Source organism: Rutidosis leptorrhynchoides, chromosome 5 (assembly GCF_046630445.1).
Source record: "Rutidosis leptorrhynchoides isolate AG116_Rl617_1_P2 chromosome 5, CSIRO_AGI_Rlap_v1, whole genome shotgun sequence".
Classification (NCBI taxonomy): Eukaryota; Viridiplantae; Streptophyta; class Magnoliopsida; order Asterales; family Asteraceae; genus Rutidosis; species Rutidosis leptorrhynchoides.
Genome location: NC_092337.1, coordinates 291,178,278 through 291,192,016, shown reverse-complemented (window position 1 = coordinate 291,192,016; position 13,739 = coordinate 291,178,278). Strand labels below are relative to the sequence as shown.

The 13,739-nt window shown below is 33.5% G+C and overlaps 1 protein-coding gene across 1 annotated transcript; it reads right to left on the bottom strand.

Annotated features, from left to right (window-relative positions):
• Nucleotides 1-3,553: 3,553 nt before the first annotated feature.
• On the bottom strand, nucleotides 3,554-9,741 carry LOC139846939 (uncharacterized). Its single transcript, XM_071836517.1, has 9 exons — nucleotides 9,139-9,741; nucleotides 7,467-7,673; nucleotides 7,148-7,390; nucleotides 6,956-7,022; nucleotides 6,094-6,273; nucleotides 5,902-5,993; nucleotides 5,100-5,282; nucleotides 4,880-5,016; nucleotides 3,554-3,918 (listed from the first exon to the last, which is right to left on the bottom strand). Exons 1-9 carry the CDS (start codon nucleotides 9,640-9,642, stop codon nucleotides 3,732-3,734), a joined length of 1,800 nt encoding a protein of 599 aa, XP_071692618.1. The 5' UTR covers nucleotides 9,643-9,741; the 3' UTR covers nucleotides 3,554-3,731.
• Between the last annotated feature and the right edge of the window lie 3,998 nt (nucleotides 9,742-13,739).

Here is a 13,739-nt window from a genome sequence, read left to right as displayed (position 1 = left end):
TTTAATCAATAAGAACGGGACATTTCAGTGTTAGGCCACGGTTTTGCAAGAAAGAAAAAGAGAAAAAGAAGTTCAAGTTGCTTACAAGTTTAGAGAGAAAAGAGAGAAAAGAAAATTGCAAGTATTGTGTGTGTTTTTGGAATGAGAGATAAGTGAAAGATACTAGTGAACAAGTAGTAAAAAAAATGAAATAATCCTCCCCTTGTGTACCCTTGGCCGACGGTTTCCATGTGGGGGAGGGAGAAGAAAATTACACACTAGTTACATGCATGTAAAAGTCATAAAAGGTGGTTAATAGATGGCCATGCATGGGGATTATGGTAACTAGATTCTCATTTGAACAAAACTAGCTAGCTTCCATCTAAATAATACTTACAAGTGTAAGACATGGGCTAACTAGTCCAACTAAGAAGTAGGGTGGGCTTATAAGCCCATAATCAAGAGTCCATTTACATTAATCAAGTCCAAGTTCCATTAATTAACAAATGAATCCAATTAAAGCCCAAGTAATTAACTAATAACCATAGTTAATTAAAATGATTAATAAAACTAATCATGAATGTAAATAATACTCGAAGATATTATTCGTGTAAGTTTCGTGTGTCACAAAGACGTTTCGGGCATTTAAAGTCAAGTACGGGCAATCATGGCAACATGTAAATGTAATAACATACATTCGTTTAATCACACGTATTAATAATAATAATTATTAATAAATAAATGTTGAAAAATCCAAGGTCGTTACAGGTTGTGTGTAGTTGTTGTGACTTTAATTTTTGACAGGGTTCAAGGTATGGATGATTCAGTTTTTGAAGGTGGAAAGCAGGCTGCTGGAGATGAGTTGAAGAATTCTGTTAAAGGACTGAAGATTTGTTGCGGATCAGTTTTAAAGGAAAAGAAGCTTATGGTCAAAGATTTGAAGTCATGGTGCTTGGTGAAGATCAAAGGTATTGTTTGTCAATTTATCATATATTGTGATCGTGTTTTGCAGGTGCCTATTTTTTGCCATTTGGTTTTGGTATAGAGCTAGACAGTGGTATTGGTGGTTTTTTAGACATAAGTCTTTTGGTTATTAGGAGTTTACAAAATGTGTAGTTTTGATTTTCTAGAATTGGTGATTTTGTCAAAGTGTTTCGGATGGTCACTTCAAAACATCCGCCCTATGTAATTTTTTGATGATTAATAAAATTTCTCCGGAGTACTGTCTCCTTTATCGCAAAAAACAATTTAACAAGAATATGACAGTTTGACATCTTTTGAATGTTATTGTCAATTTGAACCGCAGTTTGACCATTGGTGTAGCATAGTGCAATATGTTTAGACATGATCATAAGTTAGCTCATTTTACATGATCACTTGTATAGTGCAACAGTTTGACATGATCACTATTTAGTGCAATTTTTTGACCCAAAAGACGGCAATTTGTAATGATATGATACTTAGTACAGTTTTTTGACCAATATTATTGTAAACGAATGCAAGGACCCTATGTATAGATGCACAAACCGGATAAAAAACCGGATTCGGACAAAAAAAAAACCGGATTTTTTTGTCCGGATTTTTCGGAACCGGTTCCGGATCCGGTTCCGGTTCTCGGCATCGGATTTTTTTCGGATTTTTTTCCGGAACCGGTTCTTTTTCGGATCTCGATCGGATTTTTTCGGATTTTTCTTGGACTAGGATTCGATTTTGCGAATTATATTTTTACCGGTTCTATTTTTTTTAACGTTTGACAACAATAATATAATCGGTATAAAGAAAAGTTATAACGCTCAAGTGCTCAACACAATAGATAATATAAATAACAATATTCGAACAATACAATTATATAAATAACACTTTTATTCGAACGATACAATAATAAAAATAAACACACTTTTATTCGAACAATACAATTATAATTAATACATTTCGAGCTTCGGCATGACCATCACCCAATAATGTATTAAGACTAAAGTATATCGAGCTTCGGCATGGCCATCACCCGTTATACTTTAGTCGTCAAATGACCCAAATGTGTTATCTTGTTGAGCGCGTTGAGGATTGTGCCTTCGATCGTAGTCTTCAAAAGCGGGGTCATCAACTAGAGAAAGGTAAGCTTGTTGGTAACCCGATACATTCATTTCGGTTTGGTCCATATCAAACGGTTCATAGTCACCTTCATCCACTTCGTTTAGTTCATTGTCGGAATTCTCTTCGGTTGTTGTAGGCGATAATCCCGCTAAACCCTTGACAAGGAAGCGCTTGTTGAATGACAAACCTTGACAAATCTTGCCGAAGAGCTTCGGCATCGTATTCAAAAATCGAACCATCGGCCCGCATTGTTTGTTGTCTCGGGTCTTGCCTTGCACTACAACTTTTGTCAAGATGTTTTCTTAACGTTGTATTACCCGAAACACCCATGAACTTCATACATTGTGTACACCGAGCTTTTTCCGCACCATCCTTCATTACACACAACTCGAATTTGGACCAAACGTCCCCTTCTCGCTTTGTTTCTTTTTTGTAATCAATATCGGCCGTAGTGTAGCCTTGTGAAGATGTTCCAACGGAAGCGGAACCGGAAACGGAAGCTTGTGAATTATCAATTATGGGATAATTAGACTAGAGATTAGAGAATATTTAGTGATTTAGAAATAAATATGAGAATGTTTGTTGGTGCATTTTCAACCAAGGCATTACCATGTATTTATAATGGACTTTGTGGGGTTAAAATGGTCAAAAAAAAAACTCAAAAAACTGCAAAAAAAAAGGCTGAAAATGCAAAAAAAAAAAAAAAATAGTTTTTTGAAAAACCGGATCGGATCCGGATCCGGATCCAAACCGGATCGGATAAAATCCGGTTTATATCCGGAAAAAATCCGGTTTTCTTGAAAAACTGGATCCGGGTGGAACCGGATCGGATCTCGGATCCGGATCCGGATCCGGTTTTTGCTGTGTCCGGTTTTGCTTGGATCCGGTTCCGGATCGGATCACCGGATCGGATCTAGATCCGGTTCTTTTGCCCATCTATAACCCTATGTAGATATATGTTGTATTAAAACCTCCATGTTATCAACATGTTAAAGCTGTAATTATTCGTATTATAAGGTCCAACAACTACTGCACCTAAAGAGCCAAAGGCTCTAACCACAATGCTAGCACTATGAACCATATACAAAAGGAGTAAATTTTGACCCACAACCACCTTGACTCAAATCTGTATGCTGCATTTTTCATTTAGCTCTTGCATTTTTTTCAGGAGATCTGTATGCTGCAAATCTGCAATCACCAGTGCTTTGGATCTGTATTGTATGTAGTGTGCTTAAGATTGAAAGTTCAAATGGTATTTTGTGTTATGTTTCTAAATTTTTCTAACCAAAATCATAATTGATAATTCAATATTTCAATAGAGGCCCATTCCAACACGTAATACTGATACAAAACACATAAGCATATGTAAGAACAAAATTCATCCAAGGAATGGTATAATGCAGCTTTATGTGCCTTTATCCCAATAAGAAAATAAGAATCACCCTGCCTACCTACTTACTCCCCTTTCAAAACTACTGTATAAAATAAAATACAAACTCATTAGTAGTACTTTTGTGTACGTATACTTAACAGGTATAACATCAACAAGCCTTTACACCAGAAGACACTTTGCACAAAAATAAGCCTAAAATCTATATTTAAAACATCAGCATACCCTGTTCAACATGAATGTACATATCCGCTTCCAACTATTATGGCTATAAATAATCAAACCGAAAACAATGTGAAACCCTTAGATGGTCTGCAAGTCTGATGACCGCTGCTTGTACGACTTCAGAGTGTGGTGAAACGGAATCAGGAAGTTCAGGTAGGCACACAGGGAGGTACGGGTCGCTGTCTTCTCGACGAACAAAATACTTGAGCACAGACCGACATAATATAAATCTGGAGAAAAGAGTAAAATAATAATATATTGTATGTATGTCAACATAATATATAATATATAGCTGAAAAACCCTATCTATTACTATAAATGAAGCAACTTAATTCACTAAAAGGTAAACATGCCGATATGAATAACTTTGCGTCTAATAAGTCAAACACCCATGGTTCTAAACTAGATTAATTTAAAATGGGTTGTTGATCAGGCTAAATGGGTCAAAAACACGGCCATTATTCAAAATGCTTTAAATTTTCATAAAATAGTTCTATTTTGAAGATTAGAAGATGCACCAGGACAATCATGTAGTTTTCAATCAAACTTGACACATTTTATTTGTGAACTTCGTGAAAATAGAACACGTAAATGTGGCTAAAAGAGGAACTTGTCAAAGTAAGTTAAGATCACCCAAAGCAGTGGCGGAACTTGAACCCGAGTAAAGATGGGGCGAGTGTAAAAATTTAATAAATTTTTCATTCTCAGCAGGGGTAAACACTAAAAAAAACCTTATTTTTTAGTAAAATTTTCAATTTTTAATGTAATTTTTTTTTTTACTGTTAAATCCGGGTGGGGCGGGTACTCCCTCCAGAGTACTCTATATTCCGCCACTGACCCAAAGCCTTTTTTTGGAAACGCTCATAAAGCCTAAATATAACATATACAAGCTCCTTAATCATCATCTTCTTTATTCAAATAATAAACAATACTAATTTTTATTAACACTATTATTTTTGAAATATAACATAATTAACACACTGTTCATCTTTAAAAATTAAGTCTTTGTAATCGCAATTGTTTGAACGGGCAAGGAGTATTTGTGGGTCAAGCAAAGCAAAGCAAACCAAACCTAGACTAGAAAACAAATCATTTCAATCCAAATCCATTACCTAACCCATCCGAGAATTCTATCTTGCCTTGTCAACTAATAATTATGTTGAAATCACGTAGACGTAGAAAGAAAATTACCTTAGAATAATTCGTCGCAATAAAGGTTCAGAGAGAACTTGGGCCCACACTAGATCTATGCTAGTACAAGTACAAAGTATTACTTCCCACTCTGCAAACGCAGCTGAAACTATACTCTCAGCATCTTCCATCACATCCTGGAAACAGACATATGGATATGAAATAATGATGTGATTACACGCATATTATGAGATATTTAATTAATATTAGGTCCACATACCATTTCACCATCAGAAAATGTGAGGCCGAACATTTGCCAGCACGCGCGTAACGGAGCAGTTAAAAACAAGGTGAATTGACTTCCATTTTGTGTTATATCGGCCCCAGATTGACTCTTAAACGTTGGCCTTAGAGGTGAAAGTAGTAGGGCAGCTGGTTCTCCCCTTTCAGAACCATGTATAACCTGGAAGGTAATTAATAAACAAAACACATAAGCAGCTTAAACATACGAGTTACATGTCAATTAAACAGTTTTTCAGCATTTGAGTAACATGATAACAAAGATACTTGAATGATTTCTAATTATGTATTCTACACTTTTCTCCGGAAGGTTCTGTAGCATTGTTCAAATCAAATGCTGATACGAAAAAATATCTAGTGAGGTGATTAGGAGTTTATTCTGACCCAGCCAAAAAATAATTATTAAATGAAATGTAGCATATTTATTTTTGAAAATAGGACCTTCATATCTAATGAGATGGTCAGCTATGACTCAAGGCTAAGCCAGGTATTACATCAGAGTTCACCAAATTCGTTATTCTACAGATGTTGACATAATGACCGACAAGTAAAATAAAATGGAAGGGAGCAAGTGTCCTTTCTATATACAAATCGAATAAGGTAGATGTATAAAAATAGTGAAAAACTGATACTAAGATGCCTGATTGTCGTAACTATTTTCTAAATTATCAAAACGAGGAAGACATAACTGTCTGTAAGTTTATATGACATTATACACATGACCACAGCAGTAGTTCAGTATAAACTGGTAGCAACAAAAGCACAAGTTTCAACAAACCTGCCTTGAATGAGTGGCTGTTGTCACTATCAATAATAAAAAACGCAGGTCTTCTAGTAAAAGGGATTAAATCAGCCGGGAAAAGGTTGTTAGTTCCTGTAAATAACATAAAACAATAATTCATTTACAATTCACATTTTGTGTAAGAATAATATGAATATTTAGCTCATTGTGTCATGAAACTAAAATTTCCTACCTTCGCTCCTAGTTGGTCCTAACCAAACCGAACTTTCAACAAAATGAACAGAGCCTCCCTTTCCATTAACAAGATTTTCAGGCCTTAAATTACTACGTTCGTAAACAGTATTTAGCTTCAACGATGTTCCCACACTTCCAGATACCTGCTTATGCGTAGCTGTAGTATGTCCAGAATCCCCTGCAGATTTCACAACTCAGTATCAAGATTGCAAAGATCACTACTCAAGGAGTATTCGAGATTTTTTTAGGCGTACTCAACAACTCGGGGAGTCCTCAGGGAGTACCCGATGTTTACCAAGTTTGACTTTGACTGACTTTTGACCAATTTTGACTGATTTTTGACCAATATTAACTGATTTTGGCCGATTTTTGACCAATTTTGACTAATTTTCCGAGAAATCCTGATGCAGAATCCATAGATAATAGTGGAGCACGAAACAAATGGGGCCAAGTGTACCGCAGATCCAATAACCAAGTTGGGCTGCATGAATATTTTGGAAAGAAGATTGGGCTAGGGGTGACTTGTGGCTAAAGTTAGTTTTGAGTCTCCAGCAGAAGACTGATCGATTCTAATTCCTGTTTAATTTCCTGCTTTATTGCAAGTTTATCTTTAATTCTGTTTTAGTATAAATAAGGGTTTTTTTTGTGAGAAAAGCGGTGTTCTATTTATCAATTGAAATAAAGAAAAAAAAAAAAAAAAAAAAAAAAAAAAAAGAAAGGCCGACTGCCTTCTTTTCAAATTTGGTTCCTGTTCTATCAATTGTATTGTTCGGTTATTTAGATCCTATGCATTAAATCCCTTGTTTTGACCAACTTTGACCTATTTTGACTGCTATGGATAACTGAGATCAAAAAGTTACCTGAAGCTGCTATATATATCAGCATCACACTCTCTGGAGGGAGCTCATCACAAATTGCAGCCAACACCTATAAGCACCAAGATATCGCATAAATACTATGGAGAAACAAGAAACTGATTACTAATAACAAACTTCTTATCAAAATCCACCGAAAGATCAAAAGGAAACTAATGTTAACATTTTATTACTCACAGCTAATAAATGTGTTGCAGATGGGCGATAGAGGATTGCCTTTTTAGGATTCGGAGGCAAAGATGGGTCGGTCATATCTGCCACTAAATTTATATCAATTAATCCTGAAGTAGCAGACTGCTCATTTGAAGTACCGTTATCATGAGATTCAACAGGTTGCTTTTGGTAAAACGATCCACTTGGTTCCCATTCCAAACACTGGAGCATTCTAAAAGTATCAATAGTAAGTTCGGCAAATTTTACCTGAAATGATGTATACACGGGTCAAAGAAATGCATGTTTCTGATCAGGAATTTATGTAATTATGGATATCACTTACCTCGTTTCGGTGATAGCTCATCAGCAATGCATCTTGTAACTTTAGTACCTTCTTCGCATGGTAACGTGCCACGTATGGAAGTGAGTTTTGATAAGAATCAAGCATTGCACAATATCGTAAAGGCCGAGTGTTTGTAAAGGGTGCATCAACTTTCATAAACCGCACCATTTCTTGCATCACCACCTTCCATTCCTTGAAGGTGGTATCCTACAGAGTAATAGTTCGTAAACTTATGAAAAGGAATTGTAAGTTCATCGAATTCTAAGCTCCTAACAAGTTCCGCATATGAAACACCACTATGTGGTTACGAAATGATGAGAAAAGCAACTAATTCTTCTCTGGAAATACATAACCGAAGTTTACGGGTACAAGTCAGATAGGTAGATGTTAGCAACAGAATTAGCACATCAATTGCTAATTCCATAATTTTATATAAGTGATCGAACGCTGCATTACTTGTTAATCCAACTTCATATGAAATGTGTTGATAAGTTCAGAGCTCAGTACACAAGTAGCATTTCTTATTTGTTCCAAACTTAGTTACAATGAATTAAGATCCTTGGTAGTAACCTTTTTTAATTGAAGGGGTCAGTCAGTTGTACCCCATATTATTTTGATCATTTCATCAATCTTTAAGATATGAGGGTAACCTACATAATTTAATTTTAATCAATGTTTTAATTCACATAATAAATGATAATATTCTGAAAGCTGAATTGACATCATGATGCAAGTTTAAGAGCACCATTACCCAAAGAGCTAGTCCCCGAAAACATGGCGAATATTACAAACAAAACAAATATATTCAAATCTAAGAAAAAAAATCATCTATGCATATGATATCACATACATCAACAGAAATAAGTAAGCAAAAGACTTTGTTTATGGAAAAACATTCTTAGGTACTCTTTTCTTTTTGGGTGGTGCTTTTTTCACCTTTCAAACTTCAAAGCAAGGAAAGGAAGATTCATCAAACTCCCTACTTTTCTTCTTCCTAGTTCCATTTGCAAAGTTTTTTAATCAAATGACCTCTGCAGCTCTCACTCTATTACTCTATTAGTGAAACAGTCTACAATGATCCTACGTAAAAGAAACGAAACAACATCCAGGAATTTAGGTTTGAGACTTCTCTTAGTCTATCCTACTCTAAATGTTCTTTTATTCGCAATGTAACGTAAAAATAGTTGACCTTTTAGAGCTTACAAAGATTCAATTAACCTGATTAAGAATCATTAAAGATAAATGGATCAAGGATATAATTTGTTAGAATGATCTTTTTAACAATTATGAGAAAAATTTCCAGAGAAAAATTTCCAGAGTATGCTCAACTTTATAGACTTTTAAAGTCAACTTCATCTACATAAAGTAGCTAGCCACCATCAAACTCCCTAGAGTTCAATTTATATTTATATAAAATAATTATAATTAAAATTGGCTCTACATAAGTCCCTAAGTCATAATCAAGCTAATTAACAATTCCACAATCAATACATCCCAATTAAACAAAATAACTTCAAATTAGGCTAATATAAAACGTTAAACAACCAAAATAGGTAGGGGCTATTATACGTAGTACATATATTTATACGTATATATATATATATATATATATATATATATATATATATATATATATATATATATATATATATATATATATAATCAAACATACCGGAAACTTGGCTTTACTATCATCAAGTAAAGCTTTAAACCTGTCCAAAAGAACCCTAACCATCTCCCACCGATTCAAAATCAACGCAACAAGCAAAAACCTGGCATAAAATCTCAATTCCTTAAACCTAAGTCCTCGATCTTTCAAATCCTTAAAACTCGATCCTTCAAAATAACCTCGATTCAATATCGCTTCATAAAAAATATACGATTCAAGTAAAAATCGAGCTTCACTCGTTCTCATGTACTGAACGAAGTATAACTGACCAATTCGTGAAGCGATCTCACCGATTTCCCATCTTTGAAGACCGGATTCAACGAGCTTCGATCGATTTTTCTGCTGGTATTCCCATAATTTCATATAAGATTTAAACACTTTGGGGAAATAATGGTTTGGAGTGCGTCCGTACCACGGCGCGTCGCGAACTTTGGCGAATTTTCGTTCGGCAGTTTCAACTAGGGTTCTGAACGTCGACGGAACGTCGTGGTGTGCTGCAGCTGCCATTACCGGAGATTTTCGTTCATTTGACACCGAGATACATATCGGGGCTGGTGAGTGTATCTATCTGTATCCAACTGTGTATGTGTGTGCGTGAAAGAAGTGTGTGTGTGATTGCGGTTAGTTGGGGTTGGACTTTTTCCGTGTAGTATTTTAGTCAGAAAGTTGCTGGCAAATCTATTGTTTATTATTAATCCAATTATATTTAACAACTACAAACTTTTTTAAGATTAATTAATTAATTGATAATGTATGTAAAATGTAAAATAAAAATTTAAAACGAAAACTTAAAATGTAAAATGTATATACAAACATAAACTATAAAATTAAACGTAAATCGTCAAACATATAATGTATACATAAATGTAAAACGTAGATGTAAACGTAAAACGTAAACACAAAATATTAGCGAAAAATGCACAACGCAAACGGGAAATGGTAAACAAAGCGCAAACCTATTTCAACCTAAACCTATTTCGACCCAGGTGCGGAAATATGTGGGGTAGGGTGGGGCACCCCCACTCCTAGTGGATTTGTAATTTTCAGTGTAAACATTTCTGACTTTTCGATTTTGCTCCGGTGAATTTTTTTTTGCCCCAAAAATCTCCATATTTTGCCCAATAAAATTTGCTAAGCTTCTAAAAAAAAATCGCCCCCGGTAAAAAAAATTAATGCTTCCGCCACTGCCCGTGACCCAACATGTTCAACCCCGGCAACCTGTTTGCCATGTATTGCCATCTTGTTTGATTCACGGAGATTCTACATTTAAATGCTAATGTCAGCTCAGAGATAGAAGTTTTCCTTCGAAATAAAATATATTTTGAATACTAATTGGAGAAAGAACAACGCAAACCTATTTCAACCCAAATCTATTTCGACCCATGACCCAACATGTTCAACTCCAACAACCCATTTGATATTTATTATCATCTTGATTGATTTATAGAGGTTGTACATTTAAATACTAATGTCAACTCAAAGAGTATGAGTTTCTCTTCGGAATAAAACGTATTTTATATGCTAATTGGAGAAAAAAAATGTTGTTATTTTAAATTATTTTATCATAAAATAACAATTAAAAAGTGTATTTTAATTACATATCATGGTGTATGTTAATGATTAAAACTACTGTTATCTTAATCTGTTTTATATAAATATACTAAAATTTAAAATATATTATTTAACTTGATACTTATTATTATATTAAAAATATAAAACAATAATAAATACACATCCTTATATTTAAAGAACTAAAACTCGGTCATGACGAAAACAATTAAAAAGTTGAATTATTATGAAATAAAAGTTAACTAGTGAAATGACCCGTGAAAATACGGGTTTGTTTAAACGAAACAGTATAATGATATCTTTTAGGTATTAAGTGAACATAAATGCTAAAGTCATTTAGTTTAATAACCCGTGGAACCACAACGTCCGACTAAGAAACTCGTCAGCTGAACATTTCATCAAACACCCAAAATGCATATTAAACAATCTACATCAATATTGGTTGTCATTTTTTTATAAGTGTAAATTAAAATATAAATTTAGAATTGGTTTCCTTCTGCCTAGCTTTTATACCTTCTCGTACTCAATTCAAAATAACTAAATAAAATTATTTAAAATTATTTAATTTTAATAATTAAAATAATTATTAATAAGATTTAATAATAATAATAATTAATAAGATTTAATTTTAATTCAAAACTAATTAGATTAATAAAATCACCTAACATGCTTAGATTTTTTTCTTTTATTTTTTGATTCTTTTAACAAAAGAATTAGCCTAATAATGACATCATCATTATAGGATTTTAATAGAAACTATAGATTCCACGTATCTTGCATGTCGATATCAATTAAAAAAATAAATGAAATTTTTTCTATTAATTAATATTAATATGATAAATAATCTAAAACTTTAATTAATTTCTAAATTAAATCGTCCTTAACTAGAATTAACTAAAATTTTGCCATATAAGCTAATTTAATAAAATAATGACACATTAGCATTAAATTTTTTCTTTATATAATGTATAGATAGATAAATAGAAGATAGATAGATAGACAGAGAGATATATAGGTAGATAGAGAGATATTATTTATAATAGTAAGTCAAATTAAATGAAAAAAGATAATTTACATTTAGAGATGGCGGTAAAATAAGGTAAAATTATTAAATTTTAGCTAAGAGCAACGTACGTGTAAAAAACTTGTATTTGTTGACGGGATGCGAGCGGGCCGCAGTTTATACTATCCGTCGTGGGTAAAACCCATATCCGCTAATCTATGGGACCTTTTTTAAACATTTCTGAGAGTTTACATATATAATTATTAAATTTTAAAGTGATTTTACTTGTAATTGAATAATGATTAAGTATGTTGGTTGAATGTTGCTTAATGAACTAAACGACAAAGTTAAGCATGATGATTAACCAAATAATATGTTTTGATGATGACACATACATATGCATAAGTGATGACTGACATCTTAACATAAAACACGCAAGGTCACTAATCCATACTTTATCTTGCAAATGACCAAGTTAAACATAGCTTAAAGAATGGAATTAAAGATCAGCAAAATACACGGTCAAGGTACGGTCGACTGCATACCCAACCATAGAACCCCAAACTGAATTGCAACGCAGTTTTATGAAAACAATTTACACGGTCGCCACCACGATCAACCACAATGCGACCGCAGTTTTCTCTATAACCAATTTTGACCAAATTAAGTTTGACTAGTTCTCGACATCTATAATTCTTGAAATTTTTTTAACATACTTAGAATAGATGCCCTCTCCATACTCAATCGAGTTTTGGTCATAAAAACACTAATCGTGGTTAATTACATCTAATGACATCTTAATGACAAATTAACCAAGATTAGGCATAACACGTAAGTGTTAAACAACAACTTGTGATCTTAAATCTTATCTAGACATCCTTAGTATGATCATCAAGTACCAACACACTTAAGCCAATGTCACTAGAATAATAATTACTATTAAAGATGACTTAGTGATTAATTAAGGCTAAATGAAGAACAATGTTTTCAAGTAAAGACTTGTAATCCTAAAATACATTTAGATACATTTAGGATGGTCACCAAGTCCCAACTAGAGATTGCTCTTCCCTTGTGCATGTGTTGGACATTAATGTGTGCTTACACATTAATCATGCAATATATTATATTGCAAGTAAGCTTGCTAAAAGCTTAAATTATAAGTTGTGCAAATATCTATATGATTGATCTTAGAGTAACTATCTCTTGCTATGTGTGAGTATTACTTGCTACTTGCTAATATGGTTAATACTCATAAATTTATCAAATTAATTACTTTGCTTGCTATGTGCTTACTAGTTAGGATTCAAGTAACTAGCCTACTCCAATAAATTAAGTGTAAAATGGTTCACAATGGAATTATGGTCAATTGTTTATTTGGTCTTGTCTAAGTAACAAATTGTGATTGCTTGTTCAAGTATGACTTAACTTTGATGTCTCTACATACTTAATGATTATCTTAGAAAGACATCATTCAATTAATCTCTACCTAAGCTTAAAACGAACATGACTTGTGATTAATTGAAACTAGGAAGTTAATGACATATTGACTAGTCTTTAGAATTGAACCAAATGCATTAATGTGACTAACTAAGTCTTGACCAAACTGAGATTTCCCAAAATATCAATCAAGACACTTCTCCAAGAATGTTGGGTTTACCATTATTGGAGTGTTATGTTACTTTCACTCAATAAGACCAAATCTCACACACTTAATGCATATAGTACTTGTATAGGATGTTGGGTTTCTTTTGCAGGTGCTAGAAGGAGTAAATGTGCCAAAATGTGGTGTTCAAATTTGAGTCAAACGGCTATACAACGGATACCTATTTTTGGACTGGAGCACGCACGGTCGAACCACAGTCGACCGTGCTGGCAACCGTGTGTCAACGGCTATTTTTTGAATCCTACTATAAAAGGCAAGCATTGAAGACCATTTGAAGCTGACACTCTTGCATATTTCAAAAGCTTATTTCCAGAGATCACAGGAGCTCCAATTACTACTTAAATGTGATCAAGCAAGAGAAGATTCTAT